At 32.2% G+C, this 20,146-nt stretch overlaps 1 protein-coding gene and 1 pseudogene across 1 annotated transcript in view; both read left to right on the forward strand.

Moving 5' to 3' along the window:
* The window catches only part of LOC139515883 (RPA-related protein RADX-like), a 39,166-nt gene that overhangs the window by 3,992 nt on the left and 15,028 nt on the right, over positions 1 to 20,146 (forward strand). The window contains exons 3-14 of the mRNA XM_071305620.1: positions 8,194 to 8,323; positions 9,167 to 9,298; positions 9,585 to 9,763; positions 10,330 to 10,409; positions 11,170 to 11,403; positions 12,538 to 12,617; positions 13,275 to 13,381; positions 14,194 to 14,328; positions 14,812 to 14,970; positions 15,459 to 15,577; positions 16,499 to 16,514; positions 16,975 to 17,146. Coding sequence (XP_071161721.1) covers positions 8,194 to 8,323; positions 9,167 to 9,298; positions 9,585 to 9,763; positions 10,330 to 10,409; positions 11,170 to 11,403; positions 12,538 to 12,617; positions 13,275 to 13,381; positions 14,194 to 14,328; positions 14,812 to 14,970; positions 15,459 to 15,577; positions 16,499 to 16,514; positions 16,975 to 17,146 — 1,543 coding nt within the window. The remainder of the gene's footprint in view (positions 1 to 8,193; positions 8,324 to 9,166; positions 9,299 to 9,584; positions 9,764 to 10,329; positions 10,410 to 11,169; positions 11,404 to 12,537; positions 12,618 to 13,274; positions 13,382 to 14,193; positions 14,329 to 14,811; positions 14,971 to 15,458; positions 15,578 to 16,498; positions 16,515 to 16,974; positions 17,147 to 20,146) is intronic.
* LOC139518137 (uncharacterized) lies at positions 1,094 to 5,282 on the forward strand (annotated as a pseudogene).

Consider the following 20,146-nt stretch of genomic DNA (forward strand, 5'->3'; position numbering starts at 1 on the left):
AAATATTTTCGTGGGGCAAAGCTGCGCTCATACTGAATTTTAATTAAAAACTTGCTCAAAACCGGCATCAAAGTTCTCTAATTATCGTCCGTTTTTCCCGGTATCGGACAAAAAGGTGACCAGGAACATATAAATGTATTTTTTTAACATGTTTTTTTTTTGTCAATGGTTGATAACAATCAAGTTTGGCTATAGAAAGTAAATTACAAAGCGTTTTTCTTCATATTAAAGTAAAACATAGCCTCTCAAGTTAAGCCTAGCCCTTGCCGTCTATATTTGTTGTAAGTGATTACGGAACTGACGCACATAATTTTACTGGTGCTGTTGTTAAGAAGCTTTTTATAGTTGAATAGAAATCAGCGTATCATTCTTTAAATACTTGGTATTAAAAGACAGAATTGAAAGAACTAAATATAATTTAAAAGATGTGATCATATTTTTGAAAATGGTGGAATTCGTACTCCGTGAAAGGTAAGTTAACATGGTTAAGCTTAAACTACATCATGAACTTGTCACGTAAAAAGTTCTTCCGTCATTTCATATTATTATCTCTTAACGAAAAAGCGAAATGGAAACATAATTTTAATTCTATCTGATTTTTTTTCTTTTCATTGCTTCAAAGTTATTCAAAAATAAATAAGAGGGAACACACATTACAAAACTCGTATAAATTCCACGTCACAGCAGACGAAAACTTCAGTTTCCATTTTGCACTGACGTCTGTTTGGAAAAACAAAAATAATTTAAACCATGACATAATCAACAACAATGAAATGGCCATTGATATAAAGTTGAATCGTAAATAAGAAGTAAAGAAATAAAAACAAAACAAAATTGTTCCTACGGTTTATGAATCAAAATGATAAATATGACTTATTTACGTCAGTCAATTGCTGTGTCCATGTGGTTCACATCGTCTACACGCTACTGAAAAAATATTTTACGTTCGAATCTCATCAGATCCAAAAAAAAATTTCATCATTTCGTATTTTTTTACATTTGTCGTTTTAAATCCCATGATCATTTATGAATAATTATGAATAATTAAAGACACCTTTACAACAACAAAAAAGATAAATACAAGTATATACCCCAACTTTGTAAATTGTTCATTTTTAAGCTACATGTACTATCATTATTGACAGTTTTGCATGTGTTTTACCCATGAAGAAATGGTATATGTGCTTAACAGGAAAGTTTAGTCTGTTGACTTTCATGATAGATATAAATAAAGAGAAACAAAATCAACATGCACCAATATACATTAAGACGTATTTTTTTTAATGTTTTAGACATAAATGGATACTGCAGACAATGGACCTAAATTATTACATGACAATTTCCTTCTAGAAATGAGTGAGTATCTATATAATTTCAATCTTCGCTAGCCAAGGGTTACGATCCACTCCCGTTCTAGAGAAAGGGAGTGGATCGTAACCCTAGGCTAGCGAAGATGTATAATTTCATGCAGTCGATTATTTGATACTGAGTGCAGAAGATTCATAGTTCAATTAAAAGCATTGCGAAACCAGATTTAAAATTATTTATTTATGCGCAACATCCAGAAGTAAAATAACAAAATATGGATTACATTATGTTATAGTCTGAATATGTTTAAAATAATTGCCACTGGATGTTAAACATCAATACATTCATTTAATATTCATATAACAAAACACAGAAATGAATTTGGCAACTTAGAATGTTATTTCTACTATGGAAAATCTTATGGAAATTTTGATGCACTGACTTGCATAATCTACGCTATTAAGAAGAGTGGAAGACAGAGTTTCATCTTAAAAATAAATTGTTATGTTTGATCAAAATAATGTGTTATGTGAATAACAAACATCAAACAACATGTCTGTTTCTTAAAAAAGCAATTTTAGTTGAACATTCATTATAATACTGGGCTTGTCTGATGTCGAAAATGTTCTGGTATTCTCTGTAGTTGCATGGTTTGCTGTCTTATTCATTGGCCTCCACATTTGATATGGCTATTCTGCACACCATATTGTAAAATACATTTCGTTATATTCATAAACATGGTTATTTCTATTCCCTTCATTACAATTAACTTTAATTATCACACACTGTAAAAATCGTGCTTAGAATTTAAACACTTGTGATACATGTTTAGATCTAAACGTGTTTAGGATTGTGTTTAATTTCTAAACACATTTTTCAGTAAGCACATAATATTTAAGTATGACGTGAATTTAAACACGTTTAAAAATGAAAGTGTATAGAAATTAAACACATTTTTTAAAGCTAAACACAACCCTAAACACATTGTACTGATACACGTTTAGATATAAACATGTAAAAAAAGTGCACAAACGCTGTGCTAAGAATTGTGTTTAGGATCTAAAACACCGTTTTTACAGTGCATGCTAACGTTAGATTTTGAAATACAGTTAACACATATATATTTGCCAAAAGCAATGAAATTGTTTAGGAGTTGAATAGATTTTGTAATTGAATGTACCAAATATTAATTGTATCCTCTTATGGTTTTTTTTTCAGAATGGATAAAATAAGAAAGGGACGAAAAGATTCTAAATGTATATTGTGTGAAAAAAGAACAAAACCCGGAAAAAGAAGACCTTTGTGTGGAGAAACAAATAAAAATCTACGCAATTTTCTCAGTAAGAATTTCCTTGTTTTACCTAATGATGATGACGTTATCTGTGATACTTGTCGACGGAAATACTACAGAGAAGGGCAAGCACAAGTAAATACACCAACTGTTCTTACAACTGATACAAATGCAAATGATCCTGATTTTATGCCACCATCCGCACCTAAAAGAGCAAAATTAAGTTCTCCTTTATCAATATCGCTTCCGATATCTTCAACAATTAAAGGTCATGCACAATGTTGTCTTTGCAAAAAGCGTGGTCCAAAACTTATGGTTGTTCCACAAGAAGCACGATTTAACACATTTTTGGAAAAGAATATAATTATTCCTGCCAGATCACGGTGCTGTCCTCGTCATTTATGTACTGAAGGTTTTACAAAAGAAGCTAATGAAGACATAACTAGTGTGTATACTGTTTCTGACTTCAATCGCAGCGGACTACTTGAATTGATAGATACAATTAGAGAACATGCATTAAACAAGAATGTGTCCTCAGTACACGAATGCCCCACTCGCACTATCATTTTCTATGTTCAGTGGACCGTGAAATTCGGGTAAAATCTCTAATTTGGCATTAAAATTAAAAAGATCATATCATAGGGAACATGTGTACCAAGTTTGAAGTCAATTGGACTTCAACTTCATCAAAAACTACCTTGACCAAAAACTTTAACCTGAAGCGGGACAGACGGACGAACAGACAGACAGACGGACGGAGGGACGAACGGACGCACAGACCAGAAAACATAATGCCCCTCTACTATCAAAGGTGGGGCATAAAAATAAAAACGCTAGAATTGATTTTGATAAATCTTCTTCTTTAAATGACACAGACTCTTGAAATTTGACTGGCTTAACAATAACTGATTTTGAAGACTTATGTTCTCACATTCCAAACTCAGCTATAATAGATACCCGAGTACGAAGCATGAGAACATGTATTGGTATATTTTTGACCAAACTTCGTTCGGGGATGTCTAATAAGATATTAGCAACTTTGTTTAATATAGGCAAATATTCTATCAGGAAAGCTATTTCATCCGCAAGAGATGCAGTTAAACAGCACTTTACACCAAAATATTTAGGATTTGATCATGTATCCCGAGAAAGTGTTATACAAAACCATACTCGTCTACTGGCACAAACATATTTGGCGATATCACAAACACAACTGCCATACTCGTAATTGATGGTACATATATTTACATACAAAAGAGCGGACAATTTAAATTTCAACGTAGTACATATAGCATGCACAAATTTTGCAACCTGATTAAGCCAATGATGTTTGTCACAACTACAGGATACATATTGTAAGTGTGATTGGACCATATCTTTGTAACAGCAAAAACAATGATGCCAAAATTTTAAACTCAATTTTCAAAAATAACTTGGAGAAAATCAAGGAATGGTTTGATAAAGATGATGTTGTTGTGGTTGATCGGGGATTTCGAGACAGTCTCGACCTCTTAGAGGAATTTGGTATTCAAACTAAAATGCCAAGCTTTCTCAAACGTAACGAGAAGCAACTTTCCGTTGAAGACGGTAACACAACACATCTAGTAACAAAGGTCCGCTGGGTTGTTGAGTCCGTTAATGGTAGAATCAAGCAGTGGCGATTGCTTGACAAGGTATTACCAAATTCCCTGATACTGTATGCTGGTGAATACACACGTTTTGTCAGTGCCATATGTAATAAGTATAGACCACCACTTAATGCTGGTAATGAAACTGATGACCTTCTCTTAGGTGCAAAAATGCTTCACATGTCAAAGAAGAAAAATGAGCTCATGGAACGGGTATCAAATGAAAACTTACATTCCAGAAGTGGTAGGTGGCAAAAAATAGATGGCAACGATTCAGTTGAAGATTTTCCGAAGCTGTCGGAGGAGGACATCAGGGACATAACGCTCGGTGTATACCAGATTAAACTAGCAAAGAGTTATACTGAGGAACATTTAGAAAATGACGAGTACTATGAAGTCATGCAACAGGGACATCAACTTATTAGGGTTAGAATGGCAAGCAGACATACAAGCAGCAAAACGCATAACCTATGGATTACATACGATGACTGCTGCGTAAAAGCTTGGTACTGTACTTGCAAGGCCGGTGCTCGAATTGTTGGTACTTGTAGTCATATTCGTCAGTTATATGGTTTCTAAGTTTTTACCGGCATCAAAGTTGCAAAGGAAATCAAGGAAAGCAATGGAAGGACTATGTCCATGATGCTAACCAGCCGGAAGTAATTGATGATAGTGACAGTGAACCGGAGGAGTAAACATGTTAAGCATTTGTATTTTACTGAACAATAACTTAGACATATAGGCATATAGTATAATGCCATTTTTGTTTTGTATGTCATTGTTGGGGAAAAAAACTGACGTACGTCGATATCAGGGTACCATTATGCCGAGATGACGAATATAGCAGGGAAGACATTTATTGCAATAGTTCAACTGGTAAATTCGAACACTGAATTGTCACACTGGGTTGCGCATTGTATTTTTAGTTTGATATGAAGAACATGTGAACAGTTTCTAAAGATAAACGTGCTAACAATATTTCAGTTTAAATAAATTTGAGTAATTCTTGAAATGTATAGTTTATGAAATTGTGAACTTTATCAGCAGAGTACATAAAAGTAATAAAAAACTCATAAATAGAACGAATGTTAATTTTGTTGTAACCATAGCAACTATATTACTGATATTAAATAGTTAAACTTTATATCAATTTTATTCTTCATTGTATTAATACAATGTTTCACTAGTAATAATGTATTCACGTTGATTATTTACTGTGTAATCTATTGTAAAAAGTACACAATACATGAAAAAAGGATAACATACGTAAAAAGCTGATATTTTAGCTTAGTCGGCATACCATTTTTATGACGTCATAACAAGAAAACGAGAGGATAACTGTAAAATTCTTGGTGTTTTATAAGCTCCATATCATAGATATCAATTGAAAGAAATATCAAAAGATTCTGAAGTGGGGCCAATTTTGCCCCTTAGAGCCCCTTCTCCTTTTCTTTACAATTTGACAATTTACAAGTGAAGAATGTTGAATTTACAAATCTACAAGTTACAAATTGACAATTTACAAATGAAGAATGTTGAATTTACAAAGATACAAGTTACAAATTGACAATTTACGAATGGTGCATTATGAAATTGCACAGTTACAAGTAACACACTGACAATTTACCGATTAAGAATGTTGAAACTACAAAGGTACAAGTTACAAATTGACAATTTACGAATAAACAATTTAGAAATTACACGGTTACAAGTTACAATTTGACAAATTATGAATTAAGAATTTTGACCACTTTCCATATTACAGAATGCAGTGTGAAGTATTTTCTTATTTATAGATCACAGAAGGTAGTTGTGTAAAGTTAACAGAATGTAATGTGAAGTATGTTTCTGTTTATAGGTCAAAGAAGGCAGTTGTGTAAAGTTAACAGAATGTAGTGTGAAGTATTTTTCTATTTATAGGTTACAGAAGGTAGTTGTGTTAAGTTTACAGAATGCAGTGTGAAGTATGTTTCTATTTATAGGTCACAGAAGGTAGTTGTGTAAAGTTAACAGAATGCAGTGTGAAGTATGTTTCTGTTTATAGGTCACAGAAGGTAGTTGTGTAAAGTTAACAGAATGCAGTGTGAAGTATGTTTCTATTTATAGGTTACAGAAGGTAGTTGTGTAAAGTTAACAGAATGCAGTGTGAAGTTTATTTCTATTTATAGGTTACAGAAGGTAGTTGTGTAAAGTTAAGAGAATGAAGTGTGAAGTATGTTTCTATTTATAGGTTACAGAAGGTAGTTGTGTACAGTTAAGAGAATGCAGTGTGAAGTATGTTTCTATTTATAGATTACAGAAGGTAGTTGTGTAAAGTTGACAGAATGCAGTGTGAAGTATGTTTCTATTTATAGGTCACAGAAGGTAGTTGTGTAAAGTTGACAGAAGGCAGTGTGAAGTATGTTTCTATTTATTGGTTACAGAAGGTAGTTGTGTAAAGTTGACAGAATGCAGTGTGAAGTATTTTTCAATTTATAGGTCACAGAAGGTAGTTGTGTAAAGTTAAGAGAATGCAGTGTGAAGTTTATTTCTATTTATAGGTTACAGAAGGTAGTTGTGTAAAGTTAAGAGAATGCAGTGTGAAGTATGTTTCTATTTATAGATTACAGAAGGTAGTTGTGTAAAGTTGACAGAATGCAGTGTGAAGTATGTTTCTATTTATAGGTCACAGAAGGTAGTTGTGTTAAGTTGACAGAAGGCAGTGTGAAGTATGTTTCTATTTATTGGTTACAGAAGGTAGTTGTGTAAAGTTGACAGAATGCAGTGTGAAGTATGTTTCTATTTATAGGTCACAGAAGGTAGTTGTGTAAAGTTAACAGAATGTAGTGTGAAGTATGTTTCTATTTATAGGTTACAGTAGGTAGTTGTGTTAAGTTTACAGAATGCAGTGTGAAGTATGTTTCTATTTATAGGTCACAGAAGGTAGTTGTGTAAAGTTAAGAGAATGCAGTGTGAAGTATGTTTCTATTTATAGATTACAGAAGGTAGTTGTGTAAAGTTAACAGAATGCAGTGTGAAGTTTATTTCTATTTATAGGTTACAGAAGGTAGTTGTGTAAAGTTAAGAGAATGCAGTGTGAAGTATGTTTCTATTTATAGATTACAGAAGGTAGTTGTGTAAAGTTGACAGAATGCAGTGTGAAGTATGTTTCTATTTATAGGTCACAGAAGGTAGTTGTGTAAAGTTGACAGAAGGCAGTGTGAAGTATGTTTCTATTTATTGGTTACAGAAGGTAGTTGTGTAAAGTTGACAGAATGCAGTGTGAAGTATTTTTCAATTTATAGGTCACAGAAGGTAGTTGTGTAAAGTTAAGAGAATGCAGTGTGAAGTTTATTTCTATTTATAGGTTACAGAAGGTAGTTGTGTAAAGTTAAGAGAATGCAGTGTGAAGTATGTTTCTATTTATAGATTACAGAAGGTAGTTGTGTAAAGTTGACAGAATGCAGTGTGAAGTATGTTTCTATTTATAGGTCACAGAAGGTAGTTGTGTTAAGTTGACAGAAGGCAGTGTGAAGTATGTTTCTATTTATTCGTTACAGAAGGTAGTTGTGTAAAGTTGACAGAATGCAGTGTGAAGTATGTTTCTATTTATAGGTCACAGAAGGTAGTTGTGTAAAGTTAACAGAATGTAGTGTGAAGTATGTTTCTATTTATAGGTTACAGTAGGTAGTTGTGTTAAGTTTACAGAATGCAGTGTGAAGTATGTTTCTATTTATAGGTCACAGAAGGTAGTTGTGTAAAGTTAAGAGAATGCAGTGTGAAGTATGTTTCTATTTATAGGTCACAGAAGGTAGTTGTGTAAAGTTAACAGAATGCAGTGTGAAGTATGTTTCTATTTATAGGTCACAGAAGGTAGTTGTGTAAAGTTAACAGAATGCAGTGTGAAGTATGTTTCTATTTATAGGTCACAGAAGGTAGTTGTGTAAAGTTAACAGAATGCAGTGTGAAGTATGTTTCTATTTATAGGTCACAGAAGGTAGTTGTGTAAAGTTAACAGAATGCAGTGTGAAGTATGATGAAACAGATTTACAACAGAGAAGTTTCCTTGTGGTTCATCAATTGACAGTAGAATTTGAAAGACACATAACATTATCAGGTAAAACGTATATCTTACAAAACATTACACTCTAACATGGTAAAACATAACACTTAAAAGCACACTCATTTGAAAATATGTCACATAAAAACTTGAATATCTAACTCGTTGGGTTATTATTTTGCACAAATGGTAAAAAAATAATAAAATTATAAAACATCTTTTTGTCTAATATAAACCAGTTTAAAAATTATAAAAGTGAAATTTCAATCCATCAGTGTTATAGTGTTATTAACTGGACTGTATTGGCACTGGTATATATTCAAGATTTGCTGTATTGGCCTCAAGACCCGTCAGTACAGCTGACCTAGAATCTATACCAGTGCCAATACAGAAACAGCCAGTCTATAACACTTTTATTAAATAATCCAACTTTTTCAATACAGACTTTTCTGAATGCTGTATTACATACATCAAATGTGAATATAGGGCCAATATTTCTAATACGGACTGGCAATGATTCCTGAATTACATGCACAATATATGTTTACATGTAATTCAGGATTGGTGCCAGTCCGTTTTGGAAATATTGGACTGGGCTGAAAAGCAATATAGATCACGTGATTTAAATGACCAGGATAATGTCACCAGTATGACACATGCTGTTTTGGTAGTATTAGGGCTGTTTTAATCGTATTATTTAATAATGAGGAGTATTGACCACTTTAGGAGTAAAATATTTAGCAAGCTGTAGTTGTTAATTTTTTTTTTTTATAGATATCAGAAACATGGCATGTCTGTTGATAGGTATCAGTAAAAGATATCATTGATTTAGCCTGGTAGGATTATTATTTAATATTAATATCTCAGATATTCCATTATATAAATGTTTATATGTTTTAGATACCAGTCATATACCTTGGTGTGATGATTGTGATGAGATAGAGAAGACAGCTTCACCTTTGACCTCATCCAGAGGTTACTATATAAACACATGGTCCAGTGTAGAATTAGAGGGAGAAGTATGGAAGAGAGGTAAGCGTTGGACAAATTAGAAATTGTCTACAGGGGCACTACTGAAATAAATCATTCTTAAATTGTCTTTTTCAAGAAAATACTCTAGACTTAATTCAAATTTCAGTAGAAGCTTGGGCTTAATGAAGTTTTACATTATTTATATGAAATTAAGACATGAGAAATTTAAAAAAGAGGATGGGAGTTCTTATTATTTAGATTCTCGCTCAGTCTCATTGTACGCATTAATAAAAACCTCACAATAATATTTGAATATACAGTAATTAGTATTATCTCTCAATTTTAGGGAATATAGAGAAATTAGATGGTTTAGGTGATGTGTCTCCTGTAGATGTCTACTCACTGAAGGAACTATCTAAGAACTGGCGAGTACTGAAGGGACCAACTGTTGTTGTCAAAGTACTTAGTAAAAAAAGAATTCTACATTATGCCAAACCATTTAAGAATGACAAGTGGCCCTTGCAGGTATTTAGAAAATAATTATATAGCGTATTATTTTCAATTTGTAAGACAAAATCCTGACTTTTTCCCTTATAATAGCTAAAAAAAAAACCAAGGTATAAGGCTTTTACAAATGTATTGCTGTTCTTCATCTAAAAGTTATGGTGAGACCCTCTACTTTGAGCAACATCTTGCTGCAAGCTTAAGATTGTCCATAGCACTGGTTTGAACAAAATGTTTTGATAGATGTCTTATATTCTACAATATTGATGACATAGCTGAACAGAGCTAACAAATAAATTATTTACTATATAGAGCAAGGAAATCTAACAAATACTGTCAATAATTACCCAATAATCTCCAGGGGCGGATCAAGCCATTTTAAAAAGGGGGAGTTCCCAACCCAGGACAAAAAGTGTGTGGGGGGGGGGTTCCAACTATATGTCCCCATTCAAATGCATTGATCGGCCGAAAAAAAGGGGGAGTTCCAACCCCGCAACCCCCTCCTGGATCCGCCAATGAATCTCACAGTATAGTACAGAAATTATATGTGACAGATAGGAATGTTTACATTAGCGTTGTATTTTCAGGCACATTTTACAGTATGTGACAGATCAGGTTGTGCTACACTTGTATTGTGGAATTCTTTATGTCCAGATCTTTATCATAGGTTAGTGTTTTATATTACATTAGCAAAATGTAAAACCTTTCAGAGAAAATATTAGATTAAATGGTAAACAGTAGTAATGTCAGTTGTTCACATTTTTGTTTAAAGAGTACTGTAAATTCAGAAGTTATTGCAAATTACGAGACTGGGTGAGTATTGCACAAATAAGACCTCACATCCTGTAATCAGATTCCTGGTATCTAACACATATATTTGTTTACCAATTTTCCTGTAATCATAATTGATAATTCTCACAATTTTGTCTTCATATTTAAATCGCAATATTTTTTTAATTGACAGTTATTCATCTATTAATCTGTCTGCAGGTATCATAGAACCTTGGCCTCATTTCCATTGTTTATTTGTCAATGTTATTTTTTGTTTGTTAGGTCTATTTATAGAAGCAAGATGTTAATTATATTTGGTATATGGAATGTGTGTAACGTGTGCATGTTCATATGGCAGAGCTCATCTGTTCTTGATTTCATATACATGGATCATTCTCGAAAAAAGAAGAAAACATTGAAATAATTTACATTTACCGCCTTATTTATTAATCAACATATCTTTTACTTTAACAAGCAGATATTTTTTGACAAATGTGCTCAAAAGAGAGGGGTGGGGTAAATGAATAATACTGTGCATATATCAAGGTAACAAATTAAATGGCTAACATAAAATAGGAGGTTTGTGGGAGATTATTATTCAGATAATTAATTATTATTTTGTTAATTTTACCAAGAGTTCTTATTTTATGACACAGGTTACAAGAAGGACATGTTCTCCTTATACAGAAATATACTGTAAAGAAAAGTTTTCATCATGTTGACCACTACAGACCACCATTACCTGATGGCTTGACCATGTATGATATAGATATAAATGTTAACAGTCACCATCCTGTTGGAATAGTAATAGTTATCTCCCCTGAGACAATACCAAGCTGTCTAAATCTGCCTGCGATACAATACAACATCATACAGAGAAAAGATTTGGGGTAAGTTAAATTTAAATGTTTTTAATTAGCTGTTAGAATTGATTTGGGGTAAGATAAATTCAAATGGTTTTAATTAGCTGTTAGAATTGATTTGGGGTAAGTTAAATTCAAATGTTTTTAATTAGCTGTTAGAATTGATTTGGGATAAGATAAATTCAAATGATTTTAATTAGCTGTTAGAATTGATTTGGGGTAAGTTAAATTCAAATGTTTTTAATTAGCTGTTAGAATTGATTTGGGGTAAGATAAATTCAAATGATTTTAATTAGCTGTTAGAATTGATTTGGGGTAAGTTAAATTCAAATGTTTTTAATTAGCTGTTAGAATTGATTTGGGGTAAGATAAATTCAAATGTTTTTATGCCCCACCTACGATAGTAGAGGGGCATTATGTTTTCTGGTCTGTGCGTCCGTCCGTCCGTCTGTCCGTTCGTTCGTCCGTCCGTCTGTCCCGCTTCAGGTTAAAGTTTTTGGTCAAGGTAGTTTTTGATGAAGTTTAAGTCCAATCGACTTCAAACTTAGTACACATGTCCCCTATGATATGATCTTTCTAATTTTAATGCCAAATTAGAGTTTTTACCCCAATTTCACGGTCCACTGAACATAGAAAATGATAGTGCAAGTGGGGCATTCGTGTACTGAGGACACATTCTTGTTTTTATTAGCTTTTAGAATTGATGTGATTGATTATATTTCTTCTAAGTCATTATAATTTATACAAGGGATTTATTTATTTTCGTGGTTTTACAAAAATCCACAGTTTCAAAGAATAAGATGATAATAATTCAATGGACAAAATGAAATAGAGAATGGAAATGGGGAATGTGTCAAAGAGACAACAACCTGACCACCGAGTGAAAAAAAACAACCAAGGCCACCATTGGGTCTTCAACACAGCGAGAAAATCCCCAACTTGGAGTCAGACTTCAGCTGGCCCCTTAAAAAAAATGTGTACTAGTTCAGTGAAAATGAATGTCAAACTAAACTCCTAAACATATCAATCTCATTTAAAATTTTGTTAAGTATCACAAAAGTATAGTACATGTACTACTAAATCATATATGTAAATTGCAATTTATTTAAAGTTGTTATTTTATATAAAAAAATAAATATATTGTGTATTTTTGAAGAACAGATGCTTTCCCAGTGATTATGTTTGTGACATAACAGGTTTAGTGACATATGTAGGCAGATTCTTTAGAGAGCGGATGACAGGTATGTACATGTAATACCATATGGTTAATTACTTATGTTTGCAGATTTTTTTCTGCTCTTGTTTTTTCAAGAATCTGTATCTCAGTTATGAGGTCATAATGTTTTGCCTTAATCATAAAACATTCTTACCACTGACCAGCAAAGATCGGACTTTACACAACTTTTTTATTACAAGTAAAATGTGAATTTGATAGGGTAACAGATCATCAAACATTAAGTATATGGACCAGGGGGTTGACACGATATAAACAATTTGAGAATTCTCTTTTTATTAGCTTTTCTACCAAGAAACTTTGTACTATGACTTATGACTGATATTTAGTATACTGGTACATATGAAGTAAGCATGCTATCAGGGTTTCTACCTCATTAACCCTTTCCTCCATAGATTGAAAAAAAATCATCAGGTTTAAAGTATTAAAATGCATTGCGAAAACAAATATTTCATCAATGAAATTCCAGTCAGATCTTCTCATGAATATTCTTTTTATATTGGATACAAATTTTATTAAGTCTGATAAAGTTTTTTCATTGCATAGAAGTTTCAACTGAGGCACTACACAGGCGTCAAAAGGCGTCATTATGGAGTAAAGGGAAAGGCGTCAAAAGGCGTCATTATGGAGGAAAGGGTTAAGAGTTATAAGTATTTATGTTTAGGTAAAAGTGATTTAGACACTGGTGGCTTCTGGATCAGTAGATGGTTAGAACTGAAAGATCAAAGTAGTCAGAAGACATTTAAAGTCCTTATATACAGACCAGCTGAGGTATCTATCTATAGTTACCCTAATAAAGATATAGATTTAGATATACCAGTCAAAAGTCTATAATTTTTTTTACTTCAAAAACCAGTTGAGGTTTTGATCTGTAAGGCCTAAAATAAAGTATTGTTTGTCACCCCAATCCTGTCCAACCATGCAAAAACAGTGTGACTCATAAAATTTTATTGTCAAAACTAAGTCAAATATAAAATTTCCAATTTTCAGGCTTGCCGGATCGACCAATATTTTTGGGAAAAAAAATATTTCTCTACATACCTACCCACGCCTGGTTTGGCATGGTCAGGATTGGGGTAACAAAAAATATATTAATTTAGGCCTAATCCTATGAAATCTACTTTTGATACCTGTTTCAGATTGTCTTTAATAATGTCATGCCAGGGATACTTTTTCACTATTTACATAATATATTTGTTACAGATCAGTGGCTTTAATGATGTTGCAATATGTCATCCTTTAAGAATGGTTTATATTTTTATTTTAGGTAGAAATCTTTTGTGATTTTATGCCAGGCACAATTTTAATATGTCTTCATATGAGAATTGTTAATATTTCTATTTTAGACTGTATTTTGAATGCTGTTATATAAAGTGTAGTTTTAAATTTCATCCTATAAGAATTATTGATATTTTTACTTAAGATCGATATCTATAACGATGTTATGTTCAGCAAAGTTTTAATATGTTATCATATGAGAATTGTTAATTATTTTCATTTTAGATAAATATCTATAACGATGTTATGTCAGGCAAAGTTTTAATATGTTATCATATGAGAATTGTTAATTATTTTCATTTTAGATAAATATCTATAACGATGTTATGCCAGGCAAAGTTTTAATATGTCGTCACATGAGAATAGTCAGCAATATCAGTCATATACATGGGTCAAAAGATGACAGGAATATGTATTTGACATCCACTGGCTCTACTTATGTAAGTTTCTACTCTTTTGATTCTAGTGCACGCTGATTAGTCTTGTGTAGTTAAAAAGGTGTGTCAGGAAAACAAGAAAAAGAAGATGTGGTATATGACTTTTAATGAGACAACTCTTCACAAGAGACAAAATGATTCAGAAATTAACAACTGTAGGTCACTATATGGCATTCAACATTGAGCAAAGCTTATACCACATAGTCATCCATAAAAGACCACAAAATGACAAATGTAAAACAATTCCAAAGAGAAAGGAAAATGCAGAGAAAAAATTTACTACACAGCAACAAATGACAACAACTGAATTAAAGGTTACAGACTTGGGACAAAGCCCGACAAGCACATACAGGTACATACAGAATGTGGCTAGTTAAACTATTTGAGGGCACCAAACCCTCCCTCTAATTTGGGACAGTGGAGTTACATTTTGAATATTTCATTGTACTTGATGAAAGTTATGTTTATTGTCTTTTTATTAAACAGATTGAGATTGTGACAGGTAATTGTGCACTGCCACAAGTTAATGATGTTGTCACATGGTCTCAGTCATACAAGGAGGAATTAACCATGGGTGGGTATTATTCATATCCTCCTATACCCACTACATTGGCTGAATTGAAGAACTACTATGAGGATTTAAAGGTTAGTGTTCAATTTGGATCACCTGATCAAAGTGTTATTAAATATTAAAGCTCTACTTATAATAATTTATGCGGGATTTACTCGCTGTGTTGAAGGCCTGTTGCTGGTCTTCGGCTGTTTTCTGCTCTTTGGCACATTCCCCACTTCCGTTCTTAATTTTTATGTACTGTCATATAGTACACATGTTTTACCCCTAAAAAGTAGAGGGGGTGCATATTATACACAGCCAAATATGGTAATCCATATGTGGATGAACAGGACCTATCTTTCTAACATGATTGGATTGAATGAGCTGTATTAGGCACAATTTTTGTGAATATTTGGATTTTAGTGCTCTTCAATTTAGAATTTGATTTGTAATTAATTGTTTTGTGTTTTACCACTGTGAGTCTTATATAGATGAAATGAGCATCTGGTTTACCAAGTTATAAGCCTGGTTTCTCTCGTCAGCTTTTACAAAGAATATATAAGATTATTTCTATTTATAGATAACAACAAGTGAAGAACTGAGGTTAGAATTGGGTAAATTGAGTTACAGGGAACATAAAAGATTATTTATACAAGGTCAGATGATTGCTGTAAAATATCAGACTAAAACTTTATCAAGGTTTGTAAATGCTGTCAAATTATCATTTACTGTTCAAAGATATCATTATTTTGATGCATGTAGTTTGATGAAAAAAGTAGTTTTGTTGAACCAGAAATAAGAAAAGATTTTCACACAATATTTGGTTTAAATACAGTTTACTACTGTACACCAACTATTTTTGGCAAGCGATTTATTTTCGCGACTTTCGCAAATAGAAAAATAATATGAATATAAATTGTCACAAATATATCAAAATAGGACTTTTCCTTATTTATAGTCATCAAGTAAATTTAGAATCACAAAATTAAGTTGCCGCAAAATGGGTAAGAAAGGGCTAAATGCGATATAAAGTATCTGCGAAAATAAGTTGGTTTACAGTATTTACCTAACAAAAACAAATATAGTTTAGTATCAAAAAGGATCTTTAGCAATTTTCTTACAAGAATTTTCTGTTTCATAGTTTTGTTTTTTTGTTATGCATGTAAGGAAAAACCCTAGAATTCATTTACTATGCATGAGTGTATATACACACTTAAAGACGGTAATTTTAAATTTTATTAGTGTACAAAATAAAATGACATTTTTAATTCTATTAGGTTATATGATTACTATGAATGATAAGACGATTGAATATTTGTTATTGAATACTCATAGTATCAATATAAAAAAAGAAGATGTAGTATGATTGCCAATGAGACAACTGTCCACAAGAGACCAAAATGACACAGAAATTAATAACTATAGATTACCATACGGCCTTCTACAATGAGCAAAACCCATACCGCACAGTCAGCTATAAATGGCCCCAAAATGACAATGTAAAACAATTCAAACAGGAAAACTAACGGCCTTATTTATGCTTAGCATCTGATGAATAATTATTACACAACAAACTTCTATTTACATTAATAACGTGTTCAACCATCTTTAATATTTCAGGACAAGAAAGCAGGAGGTATGTTTATTTTTTTTATTACATAAACCTCATTATTTTTATTTATTAAATCCTTAAATGTAGCAACAAAAGGCAACACATCAAAGGAGGAAAACATATGTGTCAGTATAATGTATTGGGGAAGAAAGATGTATCTACCTGCAGATTGCTAAAAATCTTACTTTATAGTGTGCTGTCTAAAATAATGGTTGGGGGAATTGGGGGTACAAATCTGGGCTGGATCAAAGTAAGGACTTTGTCTTTAAATTTGATATTTAAAATAGAGAATGGAATTGAGGGATGATGTTTTCCTACAGACTTGTTAACCTAGGGAACTAGTGCATAAAACAAATCTTGCTCAGCTTGTTGGTCTAGTAAAAAACTGTGTTGATCTTCATATAACATTTTAATGATATTTTCCAGAATTATTATTTTTTTTGGCAGCCATTCATCATCATCAAACGTTAAATTTAAATTTTAGGACATTAGAATGGAAGTTATTGTGAATGAGCCTCTATATCATCACTTTGAGCAAGAGTTATCCTCTACAGTGATAAAACCACCTTTCTCCTACAAGTTTGACAGAGATATGATAGACAATCTGATACAGTTCCCATCTGTATTCAACAGAGCATTGGATTCATCAGAATTAGGTATTACTATATGGACAATAAAGATTTAATTCACAACAATAAATATTTTAAAATATCCAAATATATTGATATTCCAAATATACTCTATTTATAATGTTTTTTTAAAAGGAATAGTGTTATTTTTCAGTAGAATAAAATTTAACTAGTATGAGGTCATACAACAACAGATATGTATGATGTTGCTTAAAAATTAATTGAGACTATGTAGAAAACAAGAGGCTCTCAAGAGCCTGAATCGCTCACCTGAATTTTTTTGGTTTAATCTCTCATCAATGATTATTTTGGCTTTTCAATTTATTTAAATGTTCTTTGAATCGTCCTATTTTCTTCAAAAGCAAAAAAAAATCATTTTCTCCTATGTTCTATTTTAGCCATAGGAGCTATGTTTCTTGACATACAAGGAAATGAAATATAAAATTTATACTAGATACTCTGAAACTCATTTAGCCTAAGTTTGGCTGAAATTGATACAGCAGTTTCATAAGAGAAGATTTTTTAAAGTAAGTCAACATGATGAACAAATTGTGAAAAAAGTCTTTAAAGGGCAATAACTCCTAAAGAGGTCAATTGACAATTTTGGTCATATTAACTTATTTGTAGATCTTACTTTGCTGATCATATTTGCTGTTTACAGTTTATCTTTATCTATAATAATATTCAAGATAATGACCAAAAACTGCAAAATTTCCTTAAAATTACCAATTAAGTGGCAGCAACCCAACAATTGGATGTTTGATTCATCTGAAAATTTCAGGGCTGATAGATATTGACCTAATGAACATTTTTACTCCATGTCAGATTTGCTCTTAATGCTTTCGTTTTTGAGATATAAGCCAAAAACTGCATTTGACCCCTATGTTCTATTTTAAGTAACGGCGGCCATGTTTTTTGACGGATCAAAAATCAAAGCACACACTTTGTGCAGGATAATCTAAGGAACAACCATGCTAAGTTTTAACCAAATCCATTCAGTAGTTTCAGAGGAGAAGATTTTTTAAAGTTAGCAAATATGATGAACAAATTGTGAAAAATTGTCATTAAAGGACAATAACCCCTTAAGGGGTCAATTGACAATTTTGGTCATATTAACTTATTTGTAGATCTTACTTTGCTGATCTTTTTTGCTGTTTACAGTTTATCTTTATCTATAATAATATTCAAGATAATGACCAAAAACTGCAAAATTTCCTTAAAATTACCAATTAAGTGGCAGCAACCCAACAATTAGATGTTTGATTCATCTGAAAATTTCAGGGCTGATAGATATTGACCTAATGAACATTTTTACTCCATGTCAGATTTGCTCTTAATGCTTTCGTTTTTGAGATATAAGCCAAAAACTGCATTTGACCCCTATGTTCTATTTTAAGTAACGGCGGCCATGTTTTTTGACGGATCAAAAATCAAAGCACACACTTTGTGCAGGATAATCTAAGGAACAACCATGCTAAGTTTTAACCAAATCCATTCAGTAGTTTCAGAGGAGAAGATTTTTTAAAGTTAGCAAATATGATGAACAAATTGTGAAAAATTGTCATTAAAGGACAATAACCCCTTAAGGGGTCAATTGACAATTTTGGTCATATTAACTTATTTGTAGATCTTACTTTGCTGATCTTTTTTGCTGTTTACAGTTTATCTTTATCTATAATAATATTCAAGATAATGACCAAAAACTGCAAAATTTCCTTAAAATTACCAATTAAGTGGCAGCAACCCAACAATTGGATGTTTGATTCATCTGAAAATTTCAGGGCTGATAGATATTGACCTAATGAACATTTTTACCCCATGTCAGATTTGCTCTTAATGCTTTCGTTTTTGAGATATAAGCCAAAAACTGCATTTGACCCCTATGTTCTATTTTAAGTAACGGCGGCCATGTTTTTTGACGGATCAAAAATCAAAGCACACACTTTGTGCAGGATAATCTAAGGAACAACCATGCTAAGTTTTAACCAAATCCATTCAGTAGTTTCAGAGGAGAAGATTTTTTAAAGTTAGCAAATATGATGAACAAATTGTGAAAAATTGTCATTAAAGGACAATAACCCCTTAAGGGGTCAATTGACAATTTTGGTCATATTAACTTATTTGTAGATCTTACTTTGCTGATCTTTTTTGCTGTTTACAGTTTATCTTTATCTATAATAATATTCAAGATAATGACCAAAAACTGCAAAATTTCCTTAAAATTACCAATTAAGTGGCAGCAACCCAACAATGGTTTGTTTGATTCATCTGAAAATTTCAGGTCTGATAGATGTTGACCTAATGAACATTTTTACCCCATGTCAGATTTGCTCTAAATGCTTTCGTTTTTGAGATATAAGCCAAAAACTGCATTTGACCCCTATGTTCTATTTTAAGTAACGGCGGCCATGTTTTTTGACGGATCAAAAATCGAAGCGCACATTTTGTGCAGGATATACTAAGGAACAATCATGTTAAGTTTCATTCAAATCCATTCAGTAGTTTCAGAGGAGAAGATGTTTGAAAAATTGTTAACGACGACAGACGACGACGACGATGACGACGACGACGACGACGACGGACGCCAAGTGATGAGAAAAGCTCACATGGCCTTTTAGGCCAGGTGAGCTAAAAAAGATTAATAATACACACATATATATGATTGAAATGAATATCTTTCACTCTACATTAAATAAAAAGCGAACTGCATATAAATTTGCTTGTAAACAATTACATAATGCATGATTATTATCTAATTATGTGTTCAAAATGCTACAAAATACGTATTAAATAAAATTATATCTAGCCATGTGATTGTGGAAATCCATTATTCTATGTAACAGCTGTGCATTGAGTGCAACTTTGATATGCCCATATCCCTAAATTTGAAATGTTTTGACTTCAGAACAAAAATCTGGCACTGTAAAAAACCGACAGGGATGTAGCCTTTACTAAAAAAAAATCATCAGTTGAAGGAAAACAAGACTTTGTTCAAGACCAACACAAGTTTTTACAATTTCAAGTCCC

The sequence above is a fragment of the Mytilus edulis genome, chromosome 3, assembly GCF_963676685.1.
Source record: "Mytilus edulis chromosome 3, xbMytEdul2.2, whole genome shotgun sequence".
Taxonomy (NCBI): Eukaryota; Metazoa; Mollusca; class Bivalvia; order Mytilida; family Mytilidae; genus Mytilus; species Mytilus edulis.